The sequence below is a fragment of the Phaethon aethereus genome, assembly GCF_964289735.1.
Source record: "Phaethon aethereus genome assembly, chromosome: 2".
NCBI lineage: Eukaryota > Metazoa > Chordata > Aves > Phaethontiformes > Phaethontidae > Phaethon > Phaethon aethereus.
Window position 1 is genome coordinate 162,829,519 of NC_138582.1, and position 13,633 is coordinate 162,843,151.

General features: G+C 41.9%; 1 protein-coding gene across 1 annotated transcript in view; it reads left to right on the forward strand.

Moving 5' to 3' along the window:
- Window positions 1-414: 414 nt before the first annotated feature.
- The window catches only part of PAXIP1 (PAX interacting protein 1), a gene marked incomplete at both ends in the record, with an annotated part of 35,257 nt that continues 22,038 nt past the window's right edge, over window positions 415-13,633 (forward strand). Inside the window, 5 exons of the mRNA XM_082015558.1 lie at window positions 415-501; window positions 4,999-5,133; window positions 7,042-7,085; window positions 11,907-11,970; window positions 12,977-13,090. Coding sequence (XP_081871684.1) covers window positions 415-501; window positions 4,999-5,133; window positions 7,042-7,085; window positions 11,907-11,970; window positions 12,977-13,090 — 444 coding nt within the window. The remainder of the gene's footprint in view (window positions 502-4,998; window positions 5,134-7,041; window positions 7,086-11,906; window positions 11,971-12,976; window positions 13,091-13,633) is intronic.

A 13,633-nucleotide genomic window follows, 5' to 3' on the forward strand; every position in this document is an offset into this window, starting at 1 on the left:
GGCGGGTCCGGGTATCCCCGCTGCCCGCCTCTGTCGTTTGGGGCGAGTCCATTGCGTTTCGTACGGGGGGAGCTTCGGACCCGGATGCTGGCTCCCGATCTGGTTCGGAGAGAGAGGGAGGAGCAGAGATAGCGCCCGTGGATCAGGAGCAGGCGCTGTCCTGGGGCAGCGGGGGTGGCTGATCGGGCGGGGGGAGCTGCTTTGTGCAGGCGGCTCTCCCCTCCCCCTTCCACCCCCCCGCGTCCCGGTGGAGGATGGTGTGTCCCGCAGCGCGCGCCTTGCTCGCGCGGTTCGGCGGCTCGGCGGGGGGAGGGGACGGGAGACCCGGGCCCCGGTGGTTCGCAACAGTGAGCGCAGGGGAGATTGGGGAGGGGGCGCGGGGGTGGGGGGGTTGCGGTGCTGGAGGCCGGGACCATGTCGGCGGACGAGGAGGAGCTGAAAGTCCCGGAGGAGATGTTCAAAGATGTCAAGTTCTTCGTGGTGGGAGACATCGACCCCAAGGTACTGGGTCGCCCTCCCCCTCGCCCCTTCTCTCAGCTCCTTCCAGCCTCCCCCCCGCCCCGGGGGAGCACTGTCAGATCGTCCAGCTCCTCTCCCCCCCCCCCCCCCCTCGACACTTGCCGCGCGGGCTGCAGCCTCACGCGCCGCTTCGCAGCACGCGCCCTGCCGCCTCCCGGGGAAGGCGCGCGCGGGGGGGTGGTGGCGCTGAGCGCGGCCCTGAGAGAGCGTTTGGGGGGGGGGGAGCTGGTGTAACGGCCGGTAGCGGCCGTGCCCGGGGCCAGCGCGCCGCCACCCGCCATGGGAGCCAGCGGCCCCGGCGCGCAGGCCCCGCCGCCGCCTGAGCGGAGGAGGGGCGGGCGAAGGGACTTCCTGTTCCAGCCCGGGCCGGGCGGGCAGCCGGCCGCCGCGGGGGGCAGTGGCTCCGCCGCCGCGGGGCGCTCCCCAGGGCAGCGCTCGGCGCCCCGCCGTGCCCCAGCCCCTCCCGTCCCCGCCTCGCCGGGGTATCCCGATTCAGGACGAGGACGCCGGCAGGCCGTTGTCAGCGGGGGGAGGCTTCGCGAAGGAAGGCTTGGCCGGCCCTCCCCACACGGCCCGCACCGCGCCCGCCTCGCTACGTGCCCCACAAGGTGGGCACGTCGTAGGGCCCCGTGGTCCTGGTGCCCGCCCGCCCCAGGACCCTTCAGGCCCATCGGGTGCACGGAGGTGCTGGTATCGTTGAGGTGTCATCGCTGTGTTTTCCCTGCCCTGATCCAGAGGAGGCGAGGAGCAGAAGGTGCTGACAAATGACCAGCCAGCCCTCTGGCCTAGGGCAGTACCCGGCATGACAGGGTTGGCCTTCTCTGGCCTAGGGCCATACCCTAGATGACGAAGTTGGCCTTCTAGTTAATAACACCCAGGCATGTTGGGTGAAGGTGGTTTAAAAAAAAAGTGTCTGTGGCATGTTCAATTAGGCAAGTGTTTGAAGTGTACCATATCTAGCTGTAGGACAGCACCTTCATGCGAACAGATTCCTGCACGTTTCACACTGAAATTTAAGTCTTGGCTGCTTTGGTAGTTGCTGCAGTCGAATCTTTGTTCAGTGTTGGGTTCCTTTAATCTCATGCCCTGGCATTCGCTGAGTCTTGTAGGCCTTCCAGTGAACTTGAGACATAGATACTGACCTGTTGAGATGGTTTTTATTGGTAGGAATAGGGCTACATGCTAAAAGAAATACAGTCTAGGAATATAGTTAAAGAGCAGGAAAAAAACCCCAAGGTCTTTAGGTGGAAAATTTTTGACAGTGTGTTAGACTTTGAGTAACAATTCCTCCGTTTAAAAAAAAACCCTATAGCAGCAATATGATTATGTGTATGAAGATGAGTGCAAAAACCAACAGGACTCTCATATATCATTTATCTCATAAATAGTGTCCCGAAAGGCCTGTAGTTAGTTTTGTGTTGATACAGCAAGACAATCAGTGGTGTTTCCATAGAGTAAGTAAACAAGCATTCTCTTCAGCTATTTTTTTTTCACTTATGGTAAGTTTTATTCTTCTTAGCAGTTAATGCCATTGTCTTAAGGCTTTGATTCACTCTCAGTTAGGGACACTAAATTCTCCTCTATCTCTGAATGCCTTCTCTGGGTTGCAGGCAAACACCAAAGGTGGCTCTGGTGGAGTTGGTAAGGTCAGGCACAGCACTGGCCAGAATGGGCTATGCTGCTTCCAAGATCAGATTGTGCTGGGAGCTGTTTAGCCACTTTCTCATCATGAGTGATGCCCAAATTGCGAAGTCCTCTGGACCCCGGTTGGTTCTGTGGCCGGCTGGCCTGTTCAAACACTGTTCCCTCAGGTGCTCTGGATTCCGAAACAGCTTGCTGGGGTGGCACAGCATTACACAGAGGCCAGGACTCGCTGCTTAGCCCCTGGGAGCACAAGGCACCAGGGAGCGCAGAGTCCTGCCTGGCTTGGGTTGCAGTGCCAGGTCAGCGTGAGGAAGTGTCTTGTGCTGAGCTTGGGGCCAGTTCTTTGTGGATGCTTTTGCCCTCCCTTCAGCAGCTGCCCCAGGTACCCTGGGAACGACCTGAACAAGAGGAGTACTTAACAGTTGTGTTTTGAACCGAGACAGAAAGCAGAACATACTGACTGCGACTAAAATCAGGCATTTTCCCTCAAAAATAGCTTTTAAGCATGGTTTTTATAGTGAAGTGTTGTTCCTTTACTAATATAAAACTTAGATATGTTTCAAGTTTTTTTACTACTTTATATACAAATGGGTGCTAACTTGATTTTGAAAAGAAGTTTCCTCCATCTTTTGGGGAGGAGCATATTTAGTCAGCTTAAATTTCCCAATGGTTTCATGGAAGACCAGTCTTAATAAATATTAAAACAGGTCTAGCACAAGTGAGCGCTCTGATCAAAACAAATCCAAGAGTGAGGAAAAAAAAGTAATATATTCAGGTGAATAACTGCATACCCACTACCTATTAAAACATATGCAGCATAAACTAGAAGGGAAACAAAAGTCTGGAATTGTGCCTAGATGTTATTTGGCAAATGAGGGAGAAGTTGGCTGCTGGCTCTCAGCTTTGAATCCATTCCACTGGCATGTGCACTTGGCTGCTCACACCTTACAGGGGGTGATGAGTGGATGTCAGCTATTATTTTTTTTAATAAATGCTTTTCTTGCTTTCCTAAAAGATGTAAACCCAAACCATCATGCTTGGGTAACACCAGTTAAAATCAGTATTTCATACAGAAAGAGTAATAAAAAGTAATACAGTGCAGCATAAGGATTTTGAGCAGGATATTTGCTTTCTGGTTACCTCTTGTTTTGTTGTTATTTTAATTTTTTTTATGCCCATTGTCTTAACTTCTTTAGTTTTGAACTATTCCTCGTTTCTTCCAACACAAATTTTTAGATTCTCAAAAATGAAATTTCACTTAATGGATTTAAGCCAACACCTAAAGTGCAGGATTTTTACAATGATAGTATTAGGGCTTTTCAGTATTTTATTTTCTAGTTACAGGTATATGGTTGACACTAGTACAGGTGACGTTCTTTAATTGTGCCAGTACATCTTTTCAGTCCAGGCACTACTTAAACTGAAGAAGTCTCATGTTCCGCAAAGGGTTTTGAACTTGACATGAGCTAAATTAGGGAAAGTCTTTTTCATACCACTTAAAATAATCATGTGAAGTTATTATCTATTGTATTTATAGTGTTCAAACTTGCTCCCTCAAAGCAGGGCAACTTTTTGCATAAGCAGACTCTTTTCACAGACTCTGTAATGCAGCCTTGTTTTGCTATAAAAAAAAAATCATACTTCTAGCTCATTAGTTGTAACTTCTTTCTCACGCTATCAGTCAGATTTAGGTGCTCATTTTTCATTACATTCACTCCTGTTTTTAGCCTTCTCTTCAGCCATTGAATGGGGCTTGTAACTCAGGGAGAGCTGTGCGAGACAAGGAGCTTGTGTGGTGGGGCTGTTCATAAATATCTGTTATTTTCAGAAGTGCTGCATTTTGCGTGAGCTTTTCCCATTGGAGTTATAGCATCTTGTGTTACCTTGCAGTTAAGTGGGTTTCATGCAGGAAGGTATCCCGAGATTTAGGAGATCGGTGTGTAAAACTGAAATACTCTTTCCTGTTCCTGGCTGTGTGGCGGCAAGAACAGCAAGCTTGTGATGAATCTTCTTGGTTATTTTAGAGTAATTCTTTTGCATGGGGCCCTCCCCGGGTGCGGGTGCAGATCTGCTCCCCCGTGGAGCTCCATGGCCGCAGGGGCACAGCCGGCCTCCCCATGCGCTTCCCCAGGGGCTTCTGGGGAACCTCTGCTCCGGCGCCTGGAGCCCTCCTGCCCCTCCTGCTCTGAGCTGGGGGTCTGCAGGGCTGCTCCTCTTGCACATTCTCAGTCCTCTCTCTGGCTGCAATTGCACAGCTGTTTTTTTCCGCTTCTTAACTCCGTTACCCCAGTGGCGTTACCACCATCGCTGATGGCTGTGGCCTTGGCCAGCGGCAGGTCCGTCTTGTAGCCAGCTGGCACTGGCTCTGTCGGACACAGGGGACAGCTTCTCATAGAAGGCACCCCTGCAGCCTCCCCACTACCAAAACCTCGCCAGGCAAACCTAATACAACCATATATAAAAACAAACACTGAGGAGAAGGGTTTTTCCTACCCTCCCTGAGAGAAAATGATTTTGAGATTTTTTGAGGAATATATGCTTTGCAAAAATTTTTACATTTTCCAGATTTCTGCCCCAGTCTGAATTATTCTGGAAAAGTAGATCTTCAGCTTGTATGATTAAAATATGGCAGAGGTATAAATCATTGGTGATGAGGTTTTAAAAGGGATGCATTTGGCAACTTCAGAAAGAGTGCTAGCCAGTTACAGGAGGACAACCAAGAGAGGAGGTCATGGTCATTCCTCTCATGTGTTAGCGTGTTCTTGTATTAATGTTTTTCTCAAAATAAAAGCTGCTGAAAATTATTGACTTCTCCCTGTTCTCTTTTGGGTTTAGGTTATTCAGCTTCTGAAAGCTGGTAAAGCAAAGGAAGTTTCTTACAATGCGCTGGCTTCACATATTATTTCAGAAGACGGGGACAATCCAGAAGTCGGAGAATCTCGTGAAGTTTTTGATCTCCCTGTGGTAAAGGTGAATGACTCTTCCATGATATTGTTGAAATAATAAGGTATCCACATGAGTACTATAACAGAAAATATTCATGTTTGGATGATGACCAAATGAAACATTTAAATATCTTTTGTTCTTTTTCCACAAACTTTTACCCTGACTGATAGACTTGTTTTTCAATTCTGTTCTCACTTGTAGCTCTGTATCTGTCAGTGGCTTGGTGTTGGGTTTTTTGTTGTTGTTCTGTTTTGTTTTGTGTTTGTTCAGATTCATCCTTCAGTTGTCTGTGAGATGGTGTCCTGTTAGTTGTACTTTAGAAGTGTTTCTGTTGAGAAGGTTTTTACAAGCTTCTGGCAATGGAAAACCTCAATTTAGAATAAGTAGTAGACTGCTGAGGGTTTTTTTTAAACACATGTGATTGGTAAGATGCAAAATGATTTTGTTGATTCTGCGTATGCGTGCTACACTAATTTAAAACAAGACAAACTTGTAGAAAAATACATTTTTTCTCTTGATTTTAGTTTTTAATTTTTTTTTCTTACTTATACTGGAATTACCAGTGTTTTGTTAGTATCTTGCTGTACTAGCTTATTTTTCCAGTGAAAGATTCTGGACTTCATGATTGAAAACGTGAACTTGTCACTCTGCAAGTCATGAGAGTGATTAGAAGAAAAAACACTAGTACTTCACTGCCAGTACCTTTGGGTACATGATTTTACCTTATTTTTACCATATGATTGCAGGTGGCAGGAGGGAATTTTGATAGCTTGTCATGAGAGTTCACCTGATAGTGTAGAAGTATGAATTAATTCCAAAAAGAAAAGGTGCTTAACTAGAGACTTATGGTTATAGTAGGTGTGCTGATTAATTTTTAGTTCTTTTTTCTGAAGTGTTCTGTGGCATAATTTTAATCTTACAAACAAGAAGACTGCTGCCATTCTCATGCAAAGGAAGGACATCAGCGTTGTAACAGTGCTTTCTAATAGCATTTGCTTAAATAATTTAATTTTCTTCATAACTGCTACTAGCTAAACTTTTTCATTTGCCAAATGAGAACAAGTCTTTCACTAATGTCAGTTAGTTTGACCTGAAAACATCACAGCATGATCTATTATCACGAAGATTAGATTAAGTATTAAGGGAATGGAAGTCAGAGGCAAAGGTAGCTTTTTAACGAAAGCAAAGGCATAGAGAATAAGAAAGAAAAACTTGAGGGAGGAAAATCTCCCAATTTTTTTGCAGAGGATTGAGGAGTTATGAACTAGGTGCTTTTAGTTCATTTTTTTAATGCCTTTTTCTAAGGGAGAGAAAATAGCAAGAATTGGGACACCATATACATAGTTGCCACAATATGTTTGTTTTTTGAGGAAAAGTCATTTCATATTGAATGTGATGCCACTTTTTCCCCCTTCTTCCTTATAGGCTGTATTGGGACCAGTCCTACAACTCTTCCTTTCTCCACCACCTCCCTCTTTCCCAGAGTGGGGAATACTGTCCCACAATACAGTCAGTTAGGGCTCATCACATATGTGCTTAGCAGCCCTCATCGCTGTGTGTTTAGAAACTTCTTTCTATATAAGGTTCCTGACTCCTTGGTGATGAGTGTAAGGTAGGGGAATTTTTTTTTAGAGCATGAAAAACTGAAAAAGGGGAGAGGATGAATAAATACTGTAAATGGTTTTCTTGGCGCAATAAAAGGACAAGAGAAGGGGGTCTTGCTTCTGTATTGCTGCACAACATTTGAGCAGTCTTTATATTAACTCTTACAAATAAATCAGAACAATCTTTTTTGTAAAGGCTTAAGTACGCTTAGACTTTCAAAGCTTGGAGATGTATATTGAAACTAGCTATAGTATGAACATGGAAGGCAATTCACACTTCGCACATGCAGACCAAGGTTTTTAATGTCTTGTGTTTTTTATTTTTCAGCCTTCCTGGGTGATCTTGTCCGTTCGCTGTGGAGCTCTTCTGCCGTATCCTTTAAGTTCCAATTTGAATCAGTTCTACAGGAAACATGTTAAAATAGGGATTAAAGAGGATTAAAGACTGCTTCAAGTATGTATAGCTTGAGTTTTTAAGATGGTAGGATGTGTTCTGCTTGCAAGATGGCAGTGTGCTTGGAGCATCTTTGTCTTGCTTCAGTGTTCCTGTACCTCTGGCTATTTTGGATGCTTAATAGGCACTTGCAAGAAAACTCTCATCAAATGGACTCAAAACATTTTATCTGGAAGTTGATAATTAACTGTGAGGATCCAGGAAAAATGCTGGAGTACAGTAAGTGGGCAAACGTTGGTTCAGAGCACAATGGCCTATTCTGCCTTTTCTAGAAGCAGAATTAAGTAATGGATAAATATGCAATAACTTGTATCAACACTGTATTGTAACATTTTATTAACAGGTAGTGTTAGTATTCCCATTTTTGGGATAGTCTGTCCTTGCCTTTGGTAGACCCTTGTTCATGTTTGGCTAGATTAATGTTTCTTACCTTGTTTGGAGCATATGTTCTTGCATATGGATGGCATATTCCTTCTTGTCGGTTATTACTGTTTCTTCTTTATTGATGTTCCCCTCAAATTTTTCTCTGGATGATAGGAATGGTAACAATGGCTATTATTATATAAAAAAATTCATGCATGTTTTTGCCAGACCATTCACGATAAAGATTCTGTATATGGAAAAGCTGAAGCAGAGCAATACATTTCAGTACAGATATGAGTGGATGATTGCAACAAACAATGCCAGGAATAGGGAGGTATGCTGTCAGGCATGAGATCTCCTTTTGGAATGAGGTTAGCAGGTGGTCATGTCTATAATGGAAGACAACAGGTGGTAGATGTAAGAATCCAGGTGTTCATATTAGGAATTCAGGTTTTAATGTGCTTCAGTGATCCAGAACTCATGTTTTATACCCAGTATTTCAACGTGTGTGCCTTTGCATCTCACTATATCTCGACTATTTTGGAAATACCCAGTATATTTTCTACTGCCCTAAGAGAAGTCAACTCAGGGAGTGAACTATAGGAAGAGAAAGCATTGAATTCATCAGATAAAATGATGTAGTGAGATCTTTGCAGCTGTTTTGATCATGATAAATCAACATGTTGGATAGGATTCAACAGTTAGTGTGAAACACTTACCATAGTCATGGATAGTCTTCTGACCTAAGCAGAAGGCAGTTTTCCTTTAATGACTTGACTTCCAAATGGAAGAAATGCACCAAACATGACATGTCAAAACCCAAATTAGCAGAGCTACTCCTGTATAAAAATTAATTTGATTCTTGTGAAGTTATCTAGGCTGATGATTTTTGTGTTTTGGAAACAATAAATGTGTTAATCATTCTTTCATCATCACGATGGGAATGTACAGTTGCTTATGTCAGATGTCTGTAAGCCTTTTCCCAGCTCCTGAGGACTGTTTGGAAAAACAATAAAATAACTTGGAATTAGCTACATTTTCAAGATTAAGTGGTCTAGCATTGCATTATTAGTGTTATTCTTTCTGATGGAGAAGTTGCACTGTTAGGAAATTAGTCTTCCATTTGAAACCATTTTTTTTTAAAAGGATGCTCTAAGAGCTGACATTATTACATACCCAGAAGAGAAATCAACAGATAAAACCATTGAATGATGCAGTCCATAACTAAACTGTAGCAATAAATGTGTGAATGTAGCCCTGAATGGCTATTGCTCAGGAAGTCTTTATTGTGGGTATATAGGAATGGCCAAATGAAATGACCAGGTCTCAGTAGTATCGTATTGTTGGGTTGCATGGAAGAAGGAAGTTTTGTACACCTGTCAGCCATAAATATGTCCTTGGACCTTTGACTTTATTCTTTGTAGCACTTCATGCCCTTAGAACCTCGTGTTCTTAGATTTTATTCTGAGCCTTATAGTGCTCACTAAAATGGGTTGTTAAGTCTTAACTTTGTTCTGTTTCAGTCTCTTTATGACTTCTAGTGCAGTGGCATCCTGCCTTTCATTAGGGTTTTAGGTACTACCACAATGAAAAAAATATAGTAGTTAAAATAGGAATAGATTACTTTTTCCAGTTGATTGTTTTTGGACCCTGTTTAGGCAGAGGTTTGAGATTGAACATTACATCTCCAAATTAAAACATAAACAAAAGACAAAAATGTACAAAGTGGTCATTGAATTTCTGAAGAAACAGGTCTTAGAAACATCTTTTGTCAGCTAGGTGTATGGATCTAATAAGAGCCTTAAGGATTTTATGTTGGCTTACCAATTCTGGTACGTATTTGATGGCCATTTGCCTGTCAGTTGTTAAAGGTGAAGTTTTATGTAGAATAATTTAATACAATATAAAAGCATAATAATTTTCCCTGTTTCTTATAAATACGTTTTAACATCCCACTGTGAAAGTTGTTTTCACCAGGGGGAGCTTCAGAAGGCAGAGTGTTCTCCTGTTCCCTGCTAACTGATGTTCGCAAAACCTGACTAACCTGTACTTGAAGGGAAGTAACAGAAAAATGAATCTGGAAGCAGCCTTTGTGAAGAAGAAAAGACAGTTTTGTGTGTGAAAACCTCAGTTATAATGACATAAAGAGGGCTGGTGATTTCTTTCTTAATTCTCTTAATACCAGCAAAAGCAAGAATGAGGAAGGTTTGTTTTTCCACTGACTTGTACAGGGAGTTTTGTTGCATTCCCGCTTTTTTGTTTTCCAGATCCACTTGGAACATTGTTGCTGTGCTGCTTGTAACTTTAAGAGGGTCTATTTCACTCTTATTTTTTAGTGAGTGCAAGCTGCAGTCAAACTGGACCTCTTAAATACCAAGCTGTTGCTGCTTTATGTGCTAGGAGTAGACTTAAATACCAAGCTGTTGCTGCTTTATGTGCTAGGAGTAGAGTTAAGGCAGGGAGTAGACAAGTGTACACTTTTGAAAGATCGAGTCCTGAATCTCTACCTTAGATGAGATACTGAGCAACATAGTGAAATGTAGGGTGTTCATCAGACTTGAACTTGGAGATTCTGGATGATGGCAGTAATCTATTCTTAAGTTTTAAAGTGCCCTGGGCTTTGTTGTTAGCTTGATGTGTGTTGTCTCTTCTGGGACTCAAAATTTAAGTATTGCTGGTGCATCTGTCAACAGCACGGGGAAAACAATTTTGTTTCATTTAAAAATCTCAGTGTGTACTTGTAACAGAATGCACATCTGTTTCTGTAGTTGTTTTTCCCAACAAGATATGCATGTATTTTAAACACAAAATTTTATGAAAGTATAGAAAAGGGAGGGAAGTTACAGAAGTCAGATGGTCTGTCTGTCTTTCCCAGCTCACTTCTGTCAAACCATTCTCTCTTGTTTCACAAGGCCCCTCCCGTAGTGGAGATTTCATAGTCTCCCCAGTCTCCATAACAGTGCCTCACTGTTGTGTTGCTAGAGTTTAACCCCATTACAGTGCTGCAGTCTAACCCTGTTTTGATTTATCTGAGCCACTCTGAACAGGGAGAACAAATTACTTCTCTTTTCATTTGGCAACCTTTAAAGAATTTGAGGATGTTTTGGTTTAGCTTCTTAAACACATTAATTCTGGTCTTTCAGTTTCCTCTTGTAAGTCATACTTACTAGGTCTGTAACAATTCTCACTGCTCTTTTTCACATATGGTTTCATTTATCTATCTCTTTCATGCATCTGAAAACAAATACGCATTGCTACCAGAGATCTTGTTGAATTTTGAAAGCATGGTGGAAAACTTCCTGTTAGTTTCAGGCGGTATTTCTGTTTTTACATCCCAGTGTGATGTTTTCTCAGTTTATGTTTCACAGCAGCTCCTAGATTTCCACCCCCCTCCCTGTATCTGTTGCCTAGCCAACTTCCAATATAGAGTTATACCTCAGCAGGAAAAAATCAGCTGTGGACGATCTGATACTTGCTTATGCTGACTTGCCCACTGCTGTTTGCAGATAATCTCTCTAACACCTTGTGTGGTTTCTTATTTTTCTTGATATATGCGCTTGTCCCTTGTTATGTTTGTTGTTCTGTGCCTTTTGTGGACTTAATAACTGTGCTGTATGCTAGGAAACTGTTTCTACTTTTCCAGTCTTTGAGAAATTGCAAAGGACAGGTTAGGTTCCGAAAGATACCTTCAACCAAAAACTCTACCAAACATAGCCATTTCTGAAACTTCTGGCTTCTGTATTGCTTTCTAACCCATTTTCTTTTTTAAGGCTGTGCTTTTATTTCTTGCTGGTTTTAAATGCTGTCATCCACCAGATTGCCATCTTTTTTAATAAGTGTGCAGAAAAGACATTTTAACTTTCTCACAGGTGTCTGCTATTAACTTTTCTTTTTTAGGAAAGCACATTTTCCTTGGTCTTGCTTGTTTTATTGACTTCATTGTGCATCATAATGCTTTGATATTGTCTGTTGTTGACCATAGCAAAACCAACTTCTTCAGGTTCTTCTGTATTTTTAAGCATGGAAGATAAGAACTTTATAATGGAAGGAAGCTCTTAATAATTACTTGACTGCTGTAGGCTAAGCCTGCTGAGATGGGCTAAGGGAGATGTTCTGGGAAGAGGCAAGTTTATAATGTTAACTAAAATTGGTCATAATATTAGAGGTTTCCTGATCCAGTTTGTACCTCATTTTTTTTCTTGATGTGTACAACTTGAATTGGAAACGGACAACATGCTTTTAAAGATAAAGTTTTTGAATGGTCAAATACTTGATAATACCTGAGAAGTACTATGCGCACTATTTAATTTCCTTCTAATACCCCTCAGGAAACTCTCATTTAAATTAGTTTTGCATCCTTGACACCTGCTTTCCAGTGTAAATGGCTTCTCTCCAGAATCATGTCAGATATTTTTTGGAGTCACTGCCTGTCTCTCTCAGGTAAGAAATGAACTGTATTTCAGTCTTCTTCAATGTACAATGTGTGTGCAATGCTTTGTTTTTTTGAGTAGAGATACCAGTTTTTCTGTTGTACTATGACTTTTTTTCTATATGTTAGGTGAATTATCACCCAAGACAGGTTTTCACTGAAAATGAGGGCATGAACATTTCAAACTGTGAACATTCAGTCAGTAATTTACCTTGTATTCAGCCATATGGTGATTCTAAAATGCAGAGTACACTAGACTGTAAAGTCTTTGCTCCTATTCTTCTATTTCTGCATTAACACAATATTCAGTCAGCATGTTTTACCTGCTTATGCACTGAAACCTTAACAAGGGTGCCAGTGAGTAAAGTAAGCGGAAAGATGGTGCTTTAGTGGCTTGTGTTCATAGCCAGCTCTGTGGATCTGTGACCAGTGTGTGTGTGCGGATGGACAGGATCAGGTCGTAGGTGCTAATGGAATATATGTGTATATGTGCTTTAGACTTTTAAACAAATTGTTCCTGTAATTCTGTTACTACCTCTGAATGGTAATGACTTAAATACATGTGGCTTTCTTGGCTGGGGGGGACGGGGACACGACACGACATTGCTGTGACATAAATTGTTAAAAATAAACACTTCATGTGTTTACACAGGCTGTTAATTTGGTCCACTTGTTAAAATTCTGCTTAATGAATTTAAATAGGTTGTCTAAGATAAGTAATTCCTGTTTGCTAGATCACTAACTTTTTTCTCTTGTGGAAGGTGATAGTGTTGAGTTTTACAGGAGTGAAGAATGTTTTCTTTGTGCAGGTTAAAAATGATCGTTCAACGTCTTTTCTTGTTGTGTCTCTTTGTCACCCTTTTTTCTCTGTGACTTTCATGCTAATTTGGTATTTAAAAGTGATAGGTAATACATTAGCCAGACTTGTAAATGGTATGTCATGGATTGTACTAAATTTTTTCAAGCAGAAGGCAACTGGTTGCATAGAACTAAAAGGCTTATTTACCTTCCTTTTAGGTTTCATCTGAAGACCGAAGTACACTGTGGGCTTTGATTACTTTTTATGGAGGGAATTGCCAGCTAAGCCTCAATAATAAGTGTACTCATTTGATTGTGCCTGAGCCAAAGGGGGTAAGAGTTTATTACATGTACAGTTCTTGTTGTAACTCTCATTTGCTTTTGAATAATCAAAAATTCTCCATCTTCCTGAAATTAGAATTCTTAAGGCTGCTCATTAGTCTTGAACAGCTAAATTCAACAAAATTGTGCGTTGCAGCTATTCAGTTTGTATTTATTTTCTGCATGGCTTTAAGCCCGATTAATTCAAAAGATGTCCACTTCCATATAGGTATTCATATTTCTGGTTGAATAAAGCATTTTGTTCTTTATTCCGTTCGTCTTAACTGAATTTTGACATCATAAGTGATTGTGTTTTGTACACCTATAGATACAGAATCAGTGAAGAAAAATGAAGGACAAAATTGAAAAATTGTGTAAAATGCGCTTTGATGTTATGACGGAGGAAGGAATAAAGAGAGCAGAAGGAGGAGCAGTGGGGGTTTCTTTTCTTTTTTCGTTGTTTTTTTTCTTAAAGAAAAGAGAACTCTTAAAATCCCTCAACTCATTCATCTTAAAGAAAGATGATAGGGTAAACAGTACGCAGCATTCCTGTCC